The sequence below is a fragment of the Podarcis filfolensis genome, assembly GCF_964270895.1.
Source record: "Podarcis filfolensis genome assembly, chromosome: 3".
Classification (NCBI taxonomy): domain Eukaryota; kingdom Metazoa; phylum Chordata; class Lepidosauria; order Squamata; family Lacertidae; genus Podarcis; species Podarcis filfolensis.
The window spans coordinates 115,131,206-115,152,261 of NC_139606.1; the positions used below are offsets into that span (position 1 = coordinate 115,131,206).

Below are 21,056 nucleotides of genomic sequence, written 5' to 3' on the forward strand. Positions count from 1 at the left end.
ACAGTGTGATATATCACCACCTAAACAACAATTTATCACACTGTCTGATATATCATCATAAATCACAAAATATCACAATATATCAGGCTGTATGAAATAAGGATGGAGCTATGTAGAGGCATTGCCTGGCTTCATGGTTTCCCCTGCATTGTGATTTTTGCACAATGCACAGAGATACACCATGATTCATGATATATTGCCAGGTCAAAAATTATGAAACCGATATCACAACATAAACTTCAAACTGGTTTTGTATGATATGTTGATATATCATCCAGCCCTACATACCATCACTTCTTGCTACATGGATTCCAGTGCAGATGGCAACAGGAGCATTGCAGATCTACTTACTGAAGAGAAAAGAAGCCTGCTGGATCAGGTCAATGGTCTAGCATTCTGTTCTCATAGTTGACAACAAGATGCATGTGCGAAACCCCCAAACAGGACCTTGGTACAACTGTACTCTCCCTTCCTGTGGTTTCCAGTGGAGGGGGTGAATAGGCAAACAGTGGTCCATGGGGGGTGCCATTTTGCTGCCCCCACATGCATCCTGCCTGCGGCAGTTCCCTCAGTTTGCTTAATGGAAGGGCTAGCCCCTGAATTGGAAACTGGAAAGAAAGAAAGCATGGAATAGGAATAAATGGGTAATACCCATAGTAGATAGGGACGCAGGTGGCGCTGTGGTCTAAACCACTGAGCCTTTTGGGCTTGCCGATCAGAAGGTTGGTGGTTTGAATCCCCATGACGGGGTGCGCTCCCGTTGCTCAGTCCCAGCTCCTGCCAACCTAGCAGTTTGAAAGCACGCCAAAAAAGTGTGAGTAGATAAATAGGTACCACTCCGGCGGGAAGGTAAATGGTGTTTCTGTGCGCTGCTCTGGTTTCGCCATAAGCAGCTTAGTCATGCTGGCCACATGACCCAGAAAAACTGTCTGTGGACAAACGCCAGCTCCCTCGGTCAGTAAAGCCAGATGAGTGCTGCAATCCCAGAGTCATCTGTGGACTGGACTTATCTGTCATGGGTCCTTCACCTTTACCTTTTTACCTATAGTAGATAGTTGTACAAGCAAGAAGTTTGGTGTCCCAACGCTTGGTATTAGGACAGGCGCGTTTTTAACTTGATCTGGAGTTTAGGGATATAGCAGCCTTTGTGCGGGTATGCACTTTTAGGACTTGTCATTTCTTTGATAGCGGTTTGTCTGGGCACCGTAGGACATATACAGTCTTGAGCACACTGGAGGAAAAGTGAATATCAATGCGACAAATTCACCTTAAAATTATATCTGCACCACTTCACCTTAATGTTTAATTTCTTCTCTTCCTGTTCCTATACTTCCAATATTTCCTCTTCCTCATTACTTCTAGAATAATGTGCTTACATAATGCCACATCCATTAAACTCATTCTTTCAAAAGTCAGTAAACATCATGCCAATTATACTCTGCAGGAAGTATCATGTAGCTGCCCTTGCATGATTCACATCAGACCCCTTTCCCCCTGCCACAATTCCAATTTCAGCCATTGGTTTGGGTTGATTTAATTTCACCCACTCCCCTTGTTCCTGATATAGATCTTCACTCCTCTCTTCTTCCCTGTCTAGTGGGGTGAAAGGTGCCATTTTGTGGTTTGCCCCAGGTTCCGAAATATATTGTTCCTGAGTGTGTTTAAGGTACAATGAGCTCAGGGCTCTACAGGAACAGGTTTGTTCCCTTGAGGCCTGGAAAAAATAAGAGTCAGAGAAGTTATAGCTGTGTCCCACTCCAACAACCATAGCTCCCTTGCATTCAGGAAGAGTAAGGGTATAAGGAAGCAGCACATTTCCTGAGAAGGGACTCATTCTTTGTGGGACAAACAGCTATCCTTTTGTGCCAATGATACTCTCTGTGGGTGGAGGGATCCTGGCTGTGGGTAATCCAGAACATCAATACAGACGGCAGGGTGAATTGACAGCTTGGAGCAAGCATAGTGGATATTGCCTATGGAGTGGCAGCAGTGGTCATGGTACATGTTGGCACAAATGACATGGGGCATGTGGTTGTGAGGTCCCAGAAACCATATTCCCATGTGAGCAAAGTTTACAGTATATGGGACTTTTTAGTTTAGAGAAAAAGCAAGTAAGACTTGACATGATAGAAGTTTTTTGAATAAAGATGGCATGGAACAATGAATAGAGAAAAGTCTTTCTCCTTCTCTCATAACACTACAGCTTGTGGATGTACAATGAAGCCAAATGTTGGACAATTCTGGACAGATTAAAAGCAGTACTTTATCATGCACGGCTTATCATGTAGGAGCCTGCTCCTACAGGAGTGATGGCCACCAACTTGGATGACTTTAAAAGATGATTAGAGAAACCCATGGTGGAGAGGACTATTGAAGGCTACTTGCCATAATGGCTATGCTCTGCCTTCACAGTTAGGTAAAGGTAAAGGGATCCCTGACCCTTAGGTCCAGTCGTGACCTACACTGGGGTTGCGGCACTCATCTCGCTTTACTGGCTGAGGGAGCCGGCGTACAGCTTCCGGGTCATGTGCCAGCATGACTAAGTCGCTTCTGGTGAACCAGAGCAGGGCACGGAAACACCGTTTACCTTCCCACCAGAGCGGTACCTATTTATCCACTTGCACTTTGATGTGCTTTCGAACTGCTAGGTTGGCAGGAGCAGGGACCGAGCAACGGGAGCTCACCCCGTTGTGGGGATTCGAACCGCTGACCTTTTGATCGGCAAGTCCTAGGCTCTGTGGTTTAACCCACAGCGCCACCCGAGTCCCTGCCTCCACAGTTAAGAGGCAGCAATACTTCTGAAGTATCAATTGCTAGAAACTGCAGGATAGGTCTCATGCTCAAATCCTGCTTGTGAGTTTCCCACAAGCATCTGGCTGCCCATGAACAGAGTGCTGCACTTGGCCTGGTCCAACAGGCTCTTTTTATGTTCTAAGAACATAAGCAGAACAATGCTGAATATGGTCAAGAGTCCATTTGCTTCAGCATTCTATTTCCAGAGCTAGTCATTCAAAATTTTCTGGGAAGTCCATAAGCAAGACATGGTTTCAATGTCTTCATTGCTTGAACCCTTCCCCAAGCAACCAAGCTTCAGAGGACTACTGTGTCTGAAAACAGAGGCTCAGTTTCAGAAGCAGCTTCCATAGAGACCATATTGTCATCTGGTTCCTTATAGCATTGCATTCAAACCCCTTCTAGGAATTCTGTTCTTGCTGTTCACAGACAGGCAGATGTGCAAGGACTATCTGAAGTTGGCAGGTAAGATTCAAAGGTGCTTAGTGTGTTTCAACAGTGATGGGGAATCTGTTCCCACCCTCCAAAATGTTGTTGAATTCCAAATCCCATCAACATCAGCCAACATGGCTGGAGCTGATGGACCAACTTGTCTCAATCAGTTCTGCATGTTACTACACATGTATTAAAATCTCTTTCTTGTTTTTATTGAGTTTCAGTTGTTTCATCCTCATCTGATCCATTCCTGCCTCCCCCTCAGAGCTTCCATCACCAATTCACCTGACTTGGTTGCAACAGAAAAACAGAGAACTCAAAGGAAAACAGCCATGAAGTTCTTTGGGCTTTTGTTTGCTGTTCTTTTATTGACATCTTGGGCTTCTCCAGGTAAGATATTATGGGTTTCAAGCTGTTCTAAACAAAATGAAGCTCTGGGTCCCAAGCTAGTTAGGACTTTGAGAGTTAAAGGCAACATCTGATAGTTGCCCAAGTGAGACCCTTCTCTGTTGTAGCCCCTAAATTGTGGAATTCCCGTCCAACCGAAGTGCATCTGGCATCTTCACTATACCACTTTTGGCAAATGAGGAGGATGCAACCCTTTACACCTCTTGACACCTGAGATGTGTGTTTTCAGGACCCATTCTGTTCCTATGACTGTGATGTGTTTGTAACTGGATTTCAAATTGCTTTAACTCACCTTGAAACCTACTGGTGAAGAGTGGGCTATCATCACCATCTTCATCACACAGAAGTACTGATAAAATTTGTTTCACAGTAACTATGATTAAGCTAACTTTTTACAAAATAATATAACTTAACAGATTTGTGAGAAAAATGGATTTATTTGGGTAACATTTTGGAACAGTAAGTTCAATGATGATGCTATTGTGCTGTTTTCAACCTGCTGTAACACTGAGCATTTCTTTATTTCCTTGTGATTCTATCTTTTACCATTTCATTGATTAACAAATGACATTTAAAATAATAAAGGAGTTATGCAACAAGGGAAATAAAAGTCAATAGCCTATTCAAACATTCAAAAAACATGAGGGGTAGGGGGTCAAAGCATGTAAAGTGTACAAACCTTTCCATTTCATTTTGGTTTCTCATTCTTCCATAATCTTAAATTCATTTCTCCATAGTTCTGAATTCCATGAACTTCCCTGTAATATAATGTATTTTAGTGTGCAATTTTACCAATGTATGCATACATTACCATGCTATTATTAATAATAATAATTGAATTTATTAGTCATTTTATTTTACCCAAGTCAACCCAGGGTAAATCAAAACCAACCAACCAGCCAAACATACAAACAAACCCACAAAGAAGGATTAAAAATGGGGGGGAGGGGGTAGAGAAACACCTAAGAAACATCACACCCACTTCTAAAAGGCCACAGGTAGTTAAATGCCATAGACCTGGTTAACAGAGGAAAGTTTTTGTCTGGCATGTAAAGATATATAATGATGGCACCAGCCAAGCCTCCATGGGGAGAGCATTCCATGAATGGGAAGCCACCACAGAAAATGCCATTCTTGTGTTGCCACGCTCCAGACTTCTTGTGGAGGAAGCTCATGAAGAAGGGCCTAAGAGGGTTATCAGAGAGTCTGGGTAGGTTCATATGAGAGAGACAGTCCTTGAGGTATTGTGGTCCTGAGCCATTTAAGCACTTTGAATTGGGCCTGGAAATCAATTTGCAGGCAGTGTTGTTGGGTCAGATTTGGAGTAACATGCTCAAACCATTTTGTCCCAGTGTGCAACCTGGCCAATGAATTCTGCACCAGATGATGCTCCAGAACCATCTCCAGAGGCAGTTCCATGTGTATCGTGTTGCAGTAAAGAGGTTACCAGAGCATAGACAACAGTAGTTAGGCTATCCCTGCCCAGATGGGGCACAGCTAAGCCACCAACTGAAGCTAATAGAAGGCACTCTGCAATCCGACCCCCAAGTAACAGCAGTGGATCTAGAAGTATCCCCAAGCTGCCTACCCGCTCCTTCAAAGGAAGTGTAACCCCATCAAGAGCAAGCAATCTCCCACTAACAGTTCCTCAGTCTGATCTGGATTGAGCTTTTCAGTTCATTGGCATCCATTACGAAGGCTGGTTGAAACCACACCACATATTTAAGAGAAGTATGACTCTTGAAGGATGGCTTTTTTGTTGTTGTTGTTTCTGCATTGTTTCAGAAACTGCAGCTTAGGTAGTTTCACAATTTTCTCCCCCGATTCTCAATGGCGGCTGCTGCTGCTGCTGATTTTATACCCTGTCCACCTGGCTGGATTGCCCTATCCCCATCCAATGAACCTGCATAGCTCCACCTCTGACCCTCCTGTCTTGAGCAGGAATGTCTGAAGAGGGGGTCTGCATGTGTTAAGCTGAAGCCACTCAGAAACCTTCCTGCAATTTGAAACTGCGCAATTGAGATTCACATCCAAAGGGAGGTCTCCTAGTGCACCCAGCAGAACACACAGATAGCCCCACTTCAGACCTTGCACCCATCACATGAAGGTCTGAGTTTTTATCAGCCACCACAGATTGCAGCATCACTCATCTTTCAATACACGCAAACACACACACACACACACACACACACACACACATTTAATCCAATGCCTGAATAATAGGGTCAGATGCTCATGAGGAAGTTAGTTCTCAATCTATTGTATGCTAGCCATAAAGGTTGACTCTTCCCTTTCTTCCTCTCATTTTGCAGTGGTCTCTAAAGTTTATGGTTCCCATGACTGCATAAGCATTAATAAGGGTAAATGTTTTCGATGGGACAAGTGCTTACCCTTTTATGACATGCTTGGAAAATGTGACAGTTTGAAGATATGCTGTAAAAGGTGAGATAGGATGCCTCAGGGTCATCTACAATTCTATGGCTCCATAAGATCCTGAGTGTCCTATGCCCCACCCGAAGGACTGGCCAATGTAGCTGCAGCCAGCTCTCATCCCACACTACCACCTGAATTAGATGGTGGAGGAGGGGGGCAACTTCCAGTCCCTGCAGCTGCTGCAGCAGCCATGTCCTAGCAGATCTGCAGAATGCTCAGGTGGAGGGCATTCAACCAGCTGAAAGTAACAGCAGCACCCCCATCCACTGCGCCCTGAAATTCACATTGACATCACTATCACCTGCAGCCACCCTGCCAGCTCCCCAACACTATCACAGAACCAGCAGTTAGGTGATGGTTATGTCCTGCCTGAAGCACTTGACTTTGTGGTTTCTGTTGGCTACATGAGCTGACAATCCTGCCAGCATCTGAGGGAGGGGCTGAACAGGGCAGAGGTCTTGGGCATGCCAGTGGAGGCACCCTTGCTCTCCCCATTGCCATCAGGCCCTGGCAGGGAGGATGGGTATCCCCAACAGGAACAGCAACTGTGCCTGACCACCCAGCCCTGCCACTTCTCACAGGAGAGTGACATCCCACATCCCTCTGCTGCAACTGGCACCAGAGATTGGAGGGCTTGGGGTGGTGAGAGTTGTTCCACAAGGGCAGAGGACAATGGCTATGCATGTTTCCTGGCTGGCACAGCCCTGGCTGCTTCTGATGGGGCTGCCTTCTGCTTGATGGTTGGCATTCTCTTCTCAGCTGGCCACCACTGCTGCTCTCAATACGGGGTCTGCTGGAGAGGAGCTGCAGAAAGGGAGAAGAAAGGGAGTGGAGGTGGACAGAACATGGAATGTAGCCCTGTTGCTGTTGTTGTTTAGTCGTTTAGTCATGTCCGACTCTTCGTGACCCCATGGACCAGAGCACGCCAGGCACTCCTGTCTTCCACTGCCTCCCGCAGTTTGGTCAAACTCATGCTGGTAGCTTCGAGAACACTGTCCAACCATCTCGCCCTCTGTCATCCCCTTCTCCTTGTGCCCTCCATATTTCCCAACATCAGGGTCTTTTCCAGGGAGTCTTCTCTTCTCATGAGGTGGTCCTATGCCCCACCAGTGCTAAGCCTCCCTCTTCAGCTGGTTGAGGTGAAGAGGTACTAGAGGGATTAGAACAGGCTGGGTAGATATTACCCAAGCAGCTTCCTTAAGGAGCAGGACATGGTACTTTTCTTAGCAGAGTGTCACCTATAATCACACCCAAGGACACGTTATCTGGATCCCCTGACGTTAGGACTTAGTAATGACTCCCCTTTAAGTAAAACTCTTTCTGTTGGTGGGTACAGTTTATAATGCATCACACAGAATTGTCATATTTGTTAAAAAGGTTATTTATGGGCTAATAGCCGTAAATAAATAAATAATAATAATAATAATAATAAAAAGGTTACGGAGAAGTGAAAGCTATTGACTGCACCTGAAGATTCCGCAGGTGAAAATGAATTCATTGGCTGCTTTCATGGGGGAATGTTTATAAACAGGGTTTTTGTGATAATGTATTTTGCACGCATGAATTTGTATATATGTTCGGCCTGGTTGGCTAAAAGGCAATCAACTATTTTCCCATTTCAGGAAGGAAGAACACGTCAAATCTCATTCTGATGGGACCACCAGGTGAGACTGTGCCCAGTTACTAAGTATTGGGCCATGCCGACTGATTTCTATTGTGACTTTTGCATTAGACCACCCTCTTTGCCTGTTCAGTTTATGCCAGGTTCACAAGGCACATGGTTTAGGAGCCAGAATAAGCCCCCTTTCCTTCCTTTCTCAACCCCACATCAAAGTGGCTCATCTCCCAACCTCTTTGTGCAGCAACAGCTAAGAGCATGCACAGAGGTGGGAGCATACACCTCTGTGTAATGCAGCTTCTCCCACTGCGTGAACCCTCTGGCAACTAACCTAGCCTTGTACTGTGGTTCTCCAGATTCTGTGGGTTTAAGGCGATAAACCCACCTGCTACTCATAGCCTGTTTGCTAGTTGGCAACGTTGTGAGGGAGAACACACCTAGAGACTCCATTGCGCTCATCTCCTTCTGCATTGCCTCATGCCATTTGCTGGCTTCTTCCTGAGGCAGCTTCTGTACATCCTCAAAGTTTCAGGTTCACACCTAGCCACACCAACCCACACACTTGTGGCTTCAAACTTGTCAGGTGGCTTACCCTTAGTGGTGCTGGCTGATCTCAGCGTAAACTCTGGTACCCCCTCTGACCCACTAGGGCCAGCCAGACCATCCCCAGTGTTAGAGAACTCCCCCTCTGACCTGCTGCATCTTTTGAACCTCACAGCTGGACCTGCGGGCGAGGATGGCTCACTCTTTGGCTCAGACTTGACAGTGGAGGGGTTCTAGGCCACCCCCTTGGAGGGGCTTTGGGCCGCTACTGCTCTGGACTCTGTTGCTCTGGACTCTGTTCCTCAGCAACAGGTTCAGTTCCCTCCTCTTCCTCCTCATCTGAGTCAAGAAACTGTTCTGAAAGAACATCTGGGTTACCATGTATGCGTGTCCACCCACTTTGCTCACAAAATTCAGCACTGCTGCTCACTAGCAGCCGGGACTGATTGCCATCAGGATATGTGAACCACCATGCTTTGGACCCAGGTTCATATCCCACAAAGATCATCTTCCTGGACCTTGGTCCACCCTTTCTGCGTTTGGCCTTTGGGATGAGGACCCAAGCCTCACAGCCAAAAGCACGTAAGAAATGCACTTTGGGCTTCTTACCGTGCAGCAGAAAATAGGGCGTGTCCCCTACAGCTGAATTAAACACGTGATTCTTCACAAAAGCCGCAGATTTCCAACATTCAGCCCAAAAGTGTGGTGGGAGTCCTGCGTCAAACAGCATGGCAGCCACGGCCTCTTGTAGTGTTCTGTTCTCGCGTTCAGCAACACCATTCTGTTGAGGACTGTGTGGTGCTGTCAGCCTGTGACTGATTCCCTTCTGGCGGAAGAAACTCTGCAGTGCAGACCCAGTAAACTCCGCCCCTCTATTGCTCTGAAAGCTAACCGATTTGGCAGAAAATTGCAACTCTACCACTGTGATCCAATCCTTAATCAATGCAGTGGCTTCCCCTTTGTGTTTTATCGGAAAAACCCAAGAGTTCCTCGAAAAATCATCCAAGAGAAGCAAAATGTATTTAGACCCACCCAGAGATGCTACCGCCATAGGCCCACACAAATCTGCATGGACCAGCTCAAAAGGCTTGCTTGTCTCTCTGCTCGACCTGGGATATGAGCATGTTTTCACTTTGAATTGCTTACAGGCTCTGCAATCCAGAAACTTATCACATCCCTTTAGTTTCCACCCCTCTGCACACTCTGGGGCCTTCTTGACATAGGACCAACTCGAATGAACGAGTCTGCGGTGCCATAGATGGGAACAGCCATCATGTGGTGGGATGTTTGCACACTGCACCTGTGTTACCTCAGGGGGGTCATCACCAGCAATAGGCATCTCAACCACAAACAGCCTATTCTTGCACTCAACACTGAAAAGCTGCTTCCCATTCCTGGAAGAAGAACACTTGTTATTTGCAAACTGAACACAGAAACCACCAGCTACTAGAGCAGACATGGATAAAAGGCAGTTGGCTATTTCTGGAACCACAAAAGCCTGAACATCATGATCTAGGAACGAACAATAAAGGGTCCCAGACTGAGTCAGTGGCCTTCTGCTTCCATTTGCCAGTGACACATATATTCCACTTTGCACAGTCTTGCAGTTCCAAAGAAGTCCAGCTGAGGGCACTAAAGTGTGCGTGGCTCCAGTGTCAACAACAAAGGAGAGACTGGCTTCCTGTTTGGGTTTCACAACAGCCATAAAAGCTGCTAGATGAAACAATGTTGTTGACTCCTTGCGCTCAACCAGTTGGAACTTTTGGCATTCTTCCCATGCTTTGCAGAGGTCTTAATCTGCTTGCTCCGGGAGACGGCCTTGGGCCCTTCCTGCTGCGCCTCTGCAGGACAGTCTCTCACGAGATGACCAGTACTTCCACACTGAAAACATCTTTTGGAGACAAAGGCTTTTGCAGAGCTCTCACAGCTTCTCCCTGCACCCTCAGTCCTGGGTGCACAGTTTCCAGAGGAACAGCCTGCGACTGCTTTCCTCTCAGCTCTCTACCTCTGTTCCTGTCCATCACAAAGATGTGTTGAAGCATAAAAACAGCTTCCAGAAACATGGCTTTCAGCCCCCACTGGGCTCACGGCCCCCTCTCGGTCTTTGGCTCCCACTGTGGCTACACACGCCTTCTGCAGTGCCTGCCAAGTGACCCGGGCCTCCTTGATCTCCTCAAGGTTCGGCAACAGCCAAGCGTCCACGCTTGCTCTCAGCATGCTCAGGACACTCTGATCCCTTTCCAGAGCTGCAGCCACTTCTGCCTCAGAAACTGTCTCACTAGCCTGAGGTGGTGGGGTTTGCATGCAATTCCAGAGCTGTTCTCCCAACAGCCAGTACTTCATCCTTATGGACCACTCCTCCCAATTGGGACCAGTCAGCCTTTCAAAAGGCAAGGTGAAAGCCTCTGGAGCCTGAGCCATCTTTCCCGGGGCTATAGCTTACTCACGCTTCTGCTGGCCGGTGCTCAAAGATGCTTCCTTCAGCTCCACTTCACCAGCGAAATCTTGACTGCCTCAGCGTCTGGCAGGATTTCAAAGCTGTACTTGGACGTAACATTCCTTTCTCACACTTAGCAGCAAAATGAACGGCCCATAACCTGTGAACTTTACTGCCTGTCCGGCACACTTCCGCGGTGCAATAAATCTGCTTCCAGGCAGCTGCAGAGCTGAGCAGCGGTTGCTTCCGTATGAGAAGAAGGAAAAAAGGGTCCACTCACTGTTCTTTCTTAACAGCGTTTATTTACAGCAAGCAAAACAGCAAACAGTTCCATCGGAACTCGGACACATGCTGTGTGTTTCTCTCTCTCTCTCCACCAAAATCGAAAGTGCTTTTTACACAGAGACAGACAAAGAACAACGCAGCTTCCACTTCCTGGGAAGCTCCTCCCCAGATGTAGGACATTCAGGAGGTTTAACCCTTAACCACCACACTCCCCTTTAAGTAAAACTCTTTCTGTTGGTGGGTACAGATTATAATGCATCACACAGAATTGCCATATTTGTTAAAAAGGTTACGGAGAAGTGAAAGCTATTGACTGCACCTGAAGATTCCGCAGGTGAAAATGAATTCATTGGCTGCTTTCATGGGGGAATGTTTATAAACAGGGAATTTGTGTATATGTTCGGCCTGGTTGGCTAAAAGGCAATCAACTGTTTCCCATTTCAGGAAGAAAGAACAAGTCAAATCTCATTCTGATGGGGCCACCAGGTGAGACTGTGCCCAGTTGCTAAGTATTGGGCCATGCCGACTGATTTCTATTGTGACTTTTGCATTAGACTACCCTCTTTGCCTGTTCAGTTTAGGTTCCCAGGGCACATGGTTTAGGAGCCAGAATAAGCCCCCTTTCCCTCCTTTCTCAACCCCACCATGCCCTTGGAATGCCCATTTTCAGGGTTTACACTGACATAAGATCCAACAAGCTCAGCTCTGTTGGCTGAGACACTGCAGGGTTACGGAAGATACTGCAATGTGTCTTTGGCAGATCTGTGGATGGGGACTAGTTGGGAACCCCCCAACAAAACCAGAGATCTGCTGGACCTTCTCAGCCCTGTGGAATTCAGAGTGAGATAACAAAACTGCTGTGTTCCAAAAACAACACAACCATGAGTCCAAGGATGATCCAATTGAACACAAATGTCAAAATTTGTTGTCAAAGAAATCTATAAAACAGGGGTCAGCAAACTTTTTCAGCAGGGGGCTGGTCCACTGCCCCTCAGACCTTGTGGGGGGCGGACTATATTTTGGGGGGGAAAACCCACACGAACGAATTTCTATGCCCAACAAATAACCCAGAGCTGCATTTTAAATAAAAGCACACATTCTGCTCATGTCAAAACACCAGGCAGGCCCCACAAATCACCCAGAGATTCATTTTAAATAAAAGGACACGTTCTACTTATGTAAAAACACGCTGATTCCCAGACTGTTTGTGGGTCGGACTGAGAAGGCGACTGGGCTGGATCCAGCCCCCATGCCTTAGTTTGCCTACCCATTCTATAAAACATGGGATGAGAACAATTCTGTAGGACAGGGATCTGCATACATGCAATCTGAGAACCAAAAGTAAATATTAAAAGTTATATCATGAGATGAAAGGAGTTGCCTTATCCTTTGATCTGAAGCCCAACAACTATTTCTCTCTTCCATTTTTGTACCCATTAAGTCACATCTACCTGAGAGCCAGCCTCCTTCCTTAGTCCCCTCCTTGGCCACCTTTGCCGATTTGCTACTGGACCAAGTTCAAGGTGTTACTATTAGCATATAAAGTCCTTAACAACTTGGGACCAGTTTACCTACAAAATTGTCTTACCCCACATGTGCCCACTCGACCATTCCAATCGGCAGAATTGACACTACTAAGTTGTCTTGTAATACCTGCATTCTGCATTTGTAAGAACTCGATTGGTTAGTTCCTACCCTTTGGAACTCCCTGCCTATTGAAGCAGGTGTCTTCATTGTACACTTTTTGGCACCTGTTGAAACATTCCAAGGGATGCAGGTGGTGCTGTGGGTTAAACCACAGAGCCTAGGGCTTGCTGATCAGAAGGTTGGCAGTTTGAATCCCCATGACGGGGTGAGCTCCCATTACTCGGTCCCTGCTCCTGCCAACCTAGCAGTTCAAAATCACGTCAAAGTGCAAGTAGATAAATAGGTACCGCTCTGGCAGGAAGGTAAACGGTGTTTCCATGCGCTGCTCTGGTTCGCCAGAAGCGGCTTAGTCATGCTGGCCACATGACCCGGAAGCTGTACGCCAGCTCCCTTGGCCAATAAAGTGAGATGAGTGCTGCAACCCCAGAGTCGTCCGCGACTGGACTTAATGGTCAGGGGTCCCTTTACCTTTACCTTTTTAAAACATTCCAGTTTAGACTAACCGACCCAGATGCTTAGAAAGTTGAGTTGATTTTAATATGTTTCATATGTTTTAGTATTTTAACTTTTGTATGTTTTAAAGTAGAGTTGTGATTTTCCCCATTTGAGGGTATTTTTTTTTTTTTTACAATTGACCAATGTATAAATTTAATGAAATAAATAAAAAATAAAATATTTTTTTCCATGGCTGACGATTTTCTTGGCTACTATTCACCTTGTTTCCACTAGCAGCAAGGTTCATTGTTGTGGCCCCTTGAAAACTTGACTTCATTACCTTCTGAGATAAGTCGTGTTCCAAGCACCTGCTCTTTCAGAGACATGCAGGTCTTTTTCATTTACCCAAGCCTTTTTCTGAACGAAATCTTAACCACTGTGCATTGATCATCACCTAGTGTCGTGATGTTATATTAACAGTATGGGTTTTCGTTCGTTTGTTTTCTGTAGAAAGTTCTGATATTTTCTAACCTGAACATTTTAAAATAGTAAATGAGAATGACAATAATAAGCAACCATTCCATTTATGTCTATATTCCCCTATCTGTTGTTTTTTTGCAGAAAACACACTGTTTCTGTCAGAATTCAGCACAGCAGTTCTCATCACATGTGAGTAGGTGTGGGGAAGCAATCTGGCAAGCTGTGACTCCACGTTAGCATGCCTGATCCAATGTACCCAGACCAGAACTGGGATTTTTTCTGGGATCAGAACATGGCCCTGTTCCCACTCTCTTGTGGATCCCCAGTATGAGGTGGCCTAAGGGATGCCTGAGGTGCTGTGGTCTTAATAATAATAATAATAATAATAATAATAATAATAATAATAATAAGTTATTTATACCCCACCCATCTGGCTGGGCTTCCCCAGAGACTCTGGGTGGCTTCCAACAAAATATTAAAATACAGGAATGCATCAAACATTAAAAGCTTCCCTAAACAGGACTTCAGATGTCTTCTAAAAGTCTGGTAGTTGTTCTTTTTGAAATGTGGGCAGGCGGGCGCCACTACCGAGAAGGCCCTCTGCCTGGTTCCCTGTAACTTGGCTTCTCGCAGTGAGAGAACTGCTAGAAGGCCCTCGGCACTGGACCTCAGTGTCCAGGTAGAATGATGGAGGTGGAGTCACTCCTACAGTGGTCTAAAACACTGAGCCTCTTGGGCTTGCCGATCAGAAGGTCGGCGGTTCGAATCCCCGCAATGGGGGGAGCTCCCATTGCTCGGTCCCAGCTCCTGCCAACCTAGCAGTTCGAAAGCATGCCAGTACAAGTAGATAAATAGGTACTGATGTGGCAGGAAGGTAAACGGCATTTCCGTTTGGTGCTCTAGTTTTGGTGTTCTGTTGCGCCAGAAGCGGCTTAGTCATGCTGGCCACATGACCCGGAAAAACTGTCTGTGGACCAACACCAGCTCCCTCGGCCTGTAAAGCGAGATGAGTGCTGGAACCCCAGAGTCCTCTGCAACTGGACTTAACTGTCAAGGGTCCTTTACCTTTACCTTTTAAGGGATGCCTGAGTCCTTTCTTTTTAAAATAATCTCTTCATAGCAGCCAGCTAGTGAGCAGAGCTCTGTTGATGCACAATTTGAAACAGATGAAGCCAGTCCCACATAAAGTGACACATCTTTCTGAAGCTCTCCTTGGAAGTTTTATATGTCACACATGCATTTTATGCACTGCTTTTTTCTAAAACAAAAGTTTAGGGGGTACTCTCATTTTCCTACTCATAATGAATGAGGCCAAACTTAGATTCACAAAATGTTTAGGGGTCTGCGTACCCCTGAGTCCCCCCAGAAAAAACCACTGATTTTATGTATTTCATGTACAATTCTCCTTATCAAGATCTGCCACTCCCAAGTGGACTTGCTACTAGGGACAGATGGATCTGTCGATTTCGGTCTTCTCAGTTTCTCTTAAAAAACAAAATCAAAATTACATTCATTACTCCATATTTCTGCAGAATTTTGCCGTAACAAATTCCAATGAATATTCACCAACATTTTAGCGCAAATTTCTCTGGAAAAAGACATTTTTGTTTACAGTTTTGACTAATATGCACATTTTTGCAAGCCATTTCCCCTGATGTAATGATCTATGCCCAGATTTTTGAGGAGCTATATGGATTTGCCCTTAAAAATCCGCAGAGAAATAGGATAGAATGAAGTTTAGTCCCATACTTATGTGGATCTCAATATCATTTCTCCCTTATTTCTTTTTACAGGGGTGGATTGTAAGGAAAGCTCAGATTCATATCAAGAATGAAATAATCAAAGAGTCCTGGTTCACCTTCCTGATTTTTTTCTTTGTTCAAAATAAATTGTAGTTATAAAAAGATCCATGTTGTCTTATTTTATGGCAAGGAAATAACCCCAGTTGTTGAGTTGCTCATGAATGGACAGAGACAAAATCATATGGTGTTTTTGCTGGGGTTGATAAGAGAATAGATGCAGGGAGACAGGTCTGGGGTAGATATGTAATATCTAAAGGTTTGTTACATGGACGATGGAGCAAGCTTGCCCTCTCCTGCTCCAGAGGCTAGGAGTCGAACCAATGGATTCAAGTTACAAAGAAAAGAGATTCCAGCAAAACATCAGGAAGAACTTTCTTATGATGATGATGATACCTTTATTGTCATTGTACAACCTGTGTACAATGAAATTAAACGAGCCTCCCTCCCCACCCAAACACTCAATCTGTTATCGAACAACACACCATCTCACAAGTCAATTTCGCTATGTTATTTTCCATTCAACAGCCTAACAGCCCACGGATAGAAGCTATTTTTTAGCCTGTTGGTACGGCTGATTATATTTCTATATCTCCTGCCCGAGGGTAGAAGATTAAAGAGATGATGGCCGGGTGTGAGTAATCCCTGAGAATTTTTCTCGCTCTCCTAAGGCAACGATCCCTTGTGATGTCATCTAGTGGACACATGGGACAGCCCATGATATCATGTGCTGTATTCACCACCCTCTGTAGAGACTTTCTGTCCGTGGCTGTCAAGCCAGCATATTACACTGTGATACAATATGAAAGGACACTTTCTATTGTGGACCGGCAAAAGGAGTTCATCAATTGTTGTTTAACATTATCCTTTCGCAAGACCCTGAGGAAATGGAGTCTCTGTTGGGCCTTTGACAGCAGAATGGACTCCCTTGGAAGGTGGTGGATTCTCCTTCACTGAAGGTTTTTAAGCAGAGGTTGGATGGCCATCTGTCATGTATGATTTGGTAGAAAATCCTGTATTGCAGGGGATTGGACTAGATGACCCTTGGGGTCATTTCCAGCTCTAAAATTCTGTGATTCTATATAGAGCTGGGTATTGTTTGCATATTGATGGTACTGAAAGCGCTAGGATTTAATGAGACCTCCCAAGGAGACTACAGAGGGAGGGAAGGGAGAGGAGAATAAGTGCCTAAAGCAGACCCTCTTGGGGACTTCAATGGAACAAAGGAGAGCAGAGGAGCTTCCTCCCCCAATGTAAACATTGAATGCATTGTGACAGATAAAAGCAGCTACGAACATTTCTGAAAACTACGTGGATACATGGATACTGCTAAGTAGGAGAGAGTGAGGGGAGGGTTAACATTTTCAGTGCAGAAAAGGCAGTAAAGAGGAAGAGAACAAAGCAGAGACCCTTAAACGCACCAGTGACAATATCCTCTGTGATATCAGCAAGGGGAGTTTGGGAGGATTACAAGAGTGACTCACAAATTACTTCCGTGCCCAAGCGAAGCATGAAGGTCATAGCCAACATCATGCCTTGCTTGCCTCTAGCATCTCGTTTTCAGAACCATATTGCTTCTGCACAACATGTCTCCATTTGGCTGTCACGGTGGGTAGCTCGTGAAAGAACTTCCTACTGAAGGGCTGTGGAACTAGCAAAATATACCAATAAGCATTTCCTAAACTTAAGAGGCTCAACTAAGTCACAGTTGCTTCCATCTTCTGCAATCCTTGTCCCCTCAGATGCAGGTTTCCCAGACAAATATCCACTGCTAATTTTCCATCACTATGAAGATCTGTTATATACTCTTTTCTGTCTTCTTCCTGGTGCTTTTTATTGAGCCAGGTAAGTTTTTCCTAAGAAAGAAAGAAAGAAAGAAAGAAAGAAAGAAAGAAAGACCCTAAGAAATGTATGGTAAATGCATGTAGTGCTTTTAGTTTCCTTCCTACGTAAAGCACTATAAGTCCTATTTTGCACTGACTCAAAATCTTCCCCATCTAACAGTCTGAATTTGCATTTATTAACAGCAAAGTAAATCCCACCAATTTTGATCAGAATTTACTTCCAGGTAACCAGGCATAGGATTGCACCCTAGCATGGGAGAGCTGTGCTTGATGGTAGTTTTGTTACATTGCTAACTACTGTGTGGGAAAAGTGGGGTGTTGCATGGTTATTCTGTGCTATTCAACATTTTAAAAATTACTTGTATGAAGGAATAGAAGGAATGTTCAATGAATCTGCAGATGACACCAAACTAGGAGAGGTAGTTGATACCTCAGAAGACAAAACCAGGATTCAAGATGGCCTTAACCAACAAAATGAATTTCCATTAGGGACAAATGTAAGGTTCTATACGTAGGCAGGAATAATCAGGTGCTCTAATATATAAAAGGCCCCTGACTCAACTGCGCTGCATGTGAAACAGATCTAGGGATCTTAGTAGACCACAAGCTTAACAAGAGTCAATAGAGTAATGCAGTAACAAAAAGAAAAAGAAAAAGAAAAAGAAAAAGAAAAAGAAAAAGAAAAAGAAAAAGAAAAAGAAAAAGAAAAAAGAAGCTAAGGAAATTTCTGACAGCATCAACAAAAGTCATAGAATCATAGAATCATAGAATCATAGAGTTGGAAGAGACCACAAGGGCCATCGAGTCCAACCCCCTGTCAAGCAGGAAACACCATCAGAGCACTCCTGACATATGGTTGTCAAGCCTCTGCTTAAAGACCTCCAAAGAAGGAGACTCCACCACACTCCTTGGCAGCAAATTCCACTGTCGAACAGCTCTTCGACAGTGTCCAGATCAAGTGTCCAGATCAAGGAAAGTAATAGTATCACTCTATCCTGCCTTGGTCAGACCATATCTGAAATCCTGTATCCAGTTCTGTGCACCACAGTTTATTGACAAGCTGAAAATTTGTCTAAAATTCTATGATGATGATGATGATGATGATGACAAAATTTAATTTGTATCCTGCCCTCCCTGGATGAGGCCAGGCTCAGAGCAGCTAACATCATAAAAACAACACAATATGCATAAAAACAGACATCAAATAATTAAAACATGGGCAGGTGGCAATTATCAGGTTGGAATTGAGAGTGGCTAATATTTGCCAGGACCAATTGTTTCCACTGATCATACAAGGACCTGTGAGTGGGTTGGGGTAAGGTTACCAGACGTCCCCGTTTCCCGGGGACAGTACCCAGATTTACAGCTTTCTCAGCATTTATATGTACATAGCAAACAATAAGTGTCCCCGGATTCATTGAAAAAAAAAATTGGTATCCTTAGGTTGGGGGCCTCCTTTGGGCTTGTTTTATTCACAGGAAAGTAAGTCAAACTGCATCCTGCCTAAAGGCCAGGCGGAACATCTCCGTCTTGCAGGCCCTGCGGAAAGATGTCAAATCCCACAGGGCCCTGGTCTCTTGTGGGAGAGGGTTCCACCAGGCCGGGGCCATGGCCAAAAAGGCCCTGGCTCTAGTCGAGGCCAGTCTAATTTCCTTGGGGCCCGAGATCTTCAAGGTGTTGTTGTTGATTCTAGGGATAGAGATAGATGGGGATCCGGGAGTATTTATTTATTTATGTATTGAATTGATATACTGCCCTATACCCAAAGGTCTCATTTTGCCACCTGAGGTGAAACTGGAATGTGCCATTGTGCTGCTGCTGAAGCCCCCCCTTACCTGAGCTGCTTGGTGGCACCCACAAAGCAGAGACTAATGACATCTCATGAGAGTGCAGTGAAATATTGTGAGATCTCATCAGAAACCAGCATCAGAGGCAGCAGGGTGGATGGCGAGCCTATGAGCCTATGGGGGTACCTCCTCTCTGGCTTCCCTCACCCAAGGCAGCTGCTTCACTAAAGGTAAACCTCATAGGCATGGAGGCGAGTACAGCCATTTCATCACCAGCAGAGCCGTCTTTCCCATGTGGCTTAGTGGTGCATTGCGCCAGGGCGCCGGCCTCTCAGGGGCGCCCCAGTGAGTGGGGGAGCTGCGCGGCTTTGCCAGCGGCCTCCCCTTTCCCTGCATGTCTGCCAGCTGCACCCCGTCAACCATATGGCTGGCGGGCCTGTAGCTTGTCTCCGAAGCCTCCGTGGAAGTTGAGCGGTCCCTGCAAAAGCTTAGGATGGAAGATGCGCCCTGCCAACTACATGATTGGCGGGCATGCAGCTTCCCTCCCAAGCCTCTGAGGGGATTGCTGTCCTGCAGCGACATGGGGGAGAGTTGCGCCCCCCAGTGGCTGGCAGTGCACAGCTTCGCCCCCCCCCATCCATGGTAATTTGGGGGCACTGAGCAGATATTTGCACCCTGGCGTCACATCTGCTAAAGACAGCCCTGATCACCAGGCACCACCCAGGCAACCCCACACCAAAAGGCCCTAGGAATTCAAACTCAGCATGAAGAAAGCACCCATAATGTGACTTTCTAAAGTCTAATCATAATTGCAATACTGACCCATAAGCTTCTGTGGTTAGTTTATTTATTTATTTGCTTGATTTTGAACTTTCGTCTCCAGCTTTTAATTTTGCTCTGGAGCAAAATCAAAACCCGTGTACAGTTTAAAGAGACTGAAAAACATGCAACTGTATTTAAAGTGCAGCAAAGAAGAGGAAATGGAATCAGTTGCATTCAGTTATATATAGAAATTAAGTCACGAAAATAATAAATTAGGAGAAATGCTGGAGGGAACACTGACAAGCATCATGCATATGAAACTTTCTGAAATCAGGAAGACGACAGAAAAGTGTGCGGGGAGATTATTATTATTGTTACTATTATTTTAGAAAGATTGTCCCACCTTCATTTGTGCAGGATTCACTATGATAAACAATAGGAGAAAATGTGTGCATCACAAAGGCCACTGCGTCCGTCCTACAAAGGGAGCTTGTAAGTATCCTGCATTCTTGATTGGAAGATGCACTAGAAAGAAAATTTGCTGCAAAAAGTGAGTACCCCGTTGCATCCCACTGACTTGTTTGTGTGTACAATAAATTGTAAAAAAGAAAAAAAATAAAAGGAAAAAAAGGAAAAAAGTGAGTAGCTTCAGATATCTGAGATGGCATTTATATTCGCTGACAACTCTCCCTGCCCCCGAGTCCTGTAAAATGTTTTCATAATGCAAACGAAGAGGAAAACAAGAAAAAAAAATATTCTGAATCTCAGAAGCCAGAAGAGCAAGAGGGATCGCTGCGCAGTGAAAGCAGCAATCCCTCTTGCTGTTCTGGCTTCTGTGATAGCTGTGCAGCCTGCATTTGCTCCATAAGACGTACACACATTTCCCCTTACTTTTTAGGAGGGAAAAAGTGAGTCTTATAGAGCAAAAAATATGGTATATATATATATATATATATATCCCCTCTTGTACATCATTTCCCCCCTGCACTATATTGCTAATACACCTCAAACCACCTCAGGCCTTTTATGTTTGCATTAATTTGGGAGTGGGCTATGTCTGTGGGACCATTGCTATTTCAATTGCCTTCCATGATGTTTCAATTGCCTTCCAAGCAATGGAAGTCGGGAGTCTCTATATCTAGATCATACAATTAAATATAGGTCACACAATTCAATTGGAACAATGGGAGAAATTGTGGAAACATGATATTAAGTTTACAGCATGCTTCACAATCAGAGAAAATATAATGAAAATGATATACCAATGTTACTTAACCCGGTTAAATTGGCTAAAACATATAAATCAAAATCTAATACGTGTTGGAGATGCAAAAAAGAAACCGGAACGAT

General features: G+C 45.0%; 1 protein-coding gene and 1 long non-coding RNA gene across 8 annotated transcripts in view; one reads left to right on the top strand and one right to left on the bottom strand.

Annotated features, from left to right (window-relative positions):
- The window catches only part of LOC310758801, a 16,431-nt gene extending 13,547 nt beyond the window's left edge, over window positions 1-2,884 (bottom strand). The window contains exon 1 of one of the 2 annotated variants that reach the window (XR_014545922.1): window positions 289-2,884. This is a non-coding gene — a long non-coding RNA (uncharacterized lncRNA). The remainder of the gene's footprint in view (window positions 1-288) is intronic. The other variant, XR_014545923.1, reaches the window with a different exon arrangement.
- Window positions 1-15,420, top strand: part of LOC310758749 (uncharacterized protein) — an 18,067-nt gene extending 2,647 nt beyond the window's left edge. The window contains exons 1-7 of one of the 6 annotated variants that reach the window (XM_083605672.1): window positions 2,995-3,258; window positions 3,447-3,618; window positions 5,949-6,078; window positions 7,692-7,733; window positions 11,397-11,438; window positions 13,656-13,703; window positions 15,308-15,420. In XM_083605672.1, the coding sequence (XP_083461798.1) occupies window positions 3,561-3,618; window positions 5,949-6,078; window positions 7,692-7,733; window positions 11,397-11,438; window positions 13,656-13,703; window positions 15,308-15,320 (333 nt within the window). In that variant the 5' untranslated portion in view covers window positions 2,995-3,258; window positions 3,447-3,560 and the 3' untranslated portion in view covers window positions 15,321-15,420. Of the gene's footprint in view, window positions 1-2,994; window positions 3,259-3,446; window positions 3,619-5,948; window positions 6,079-7,691; window positions 7,734-11,396; window positions 11,439-13,655; window positions 13,704-15,307 lie in introns of those variants that run through there. The other 5 variants (XM_083605673.1, XM_083605671.1, XM_083605674.1 and 2 more) reach the window with 5 other exon arrangements.
- Window positions 15,421-21,056: the final 5,636 nt, after the last annotated feature.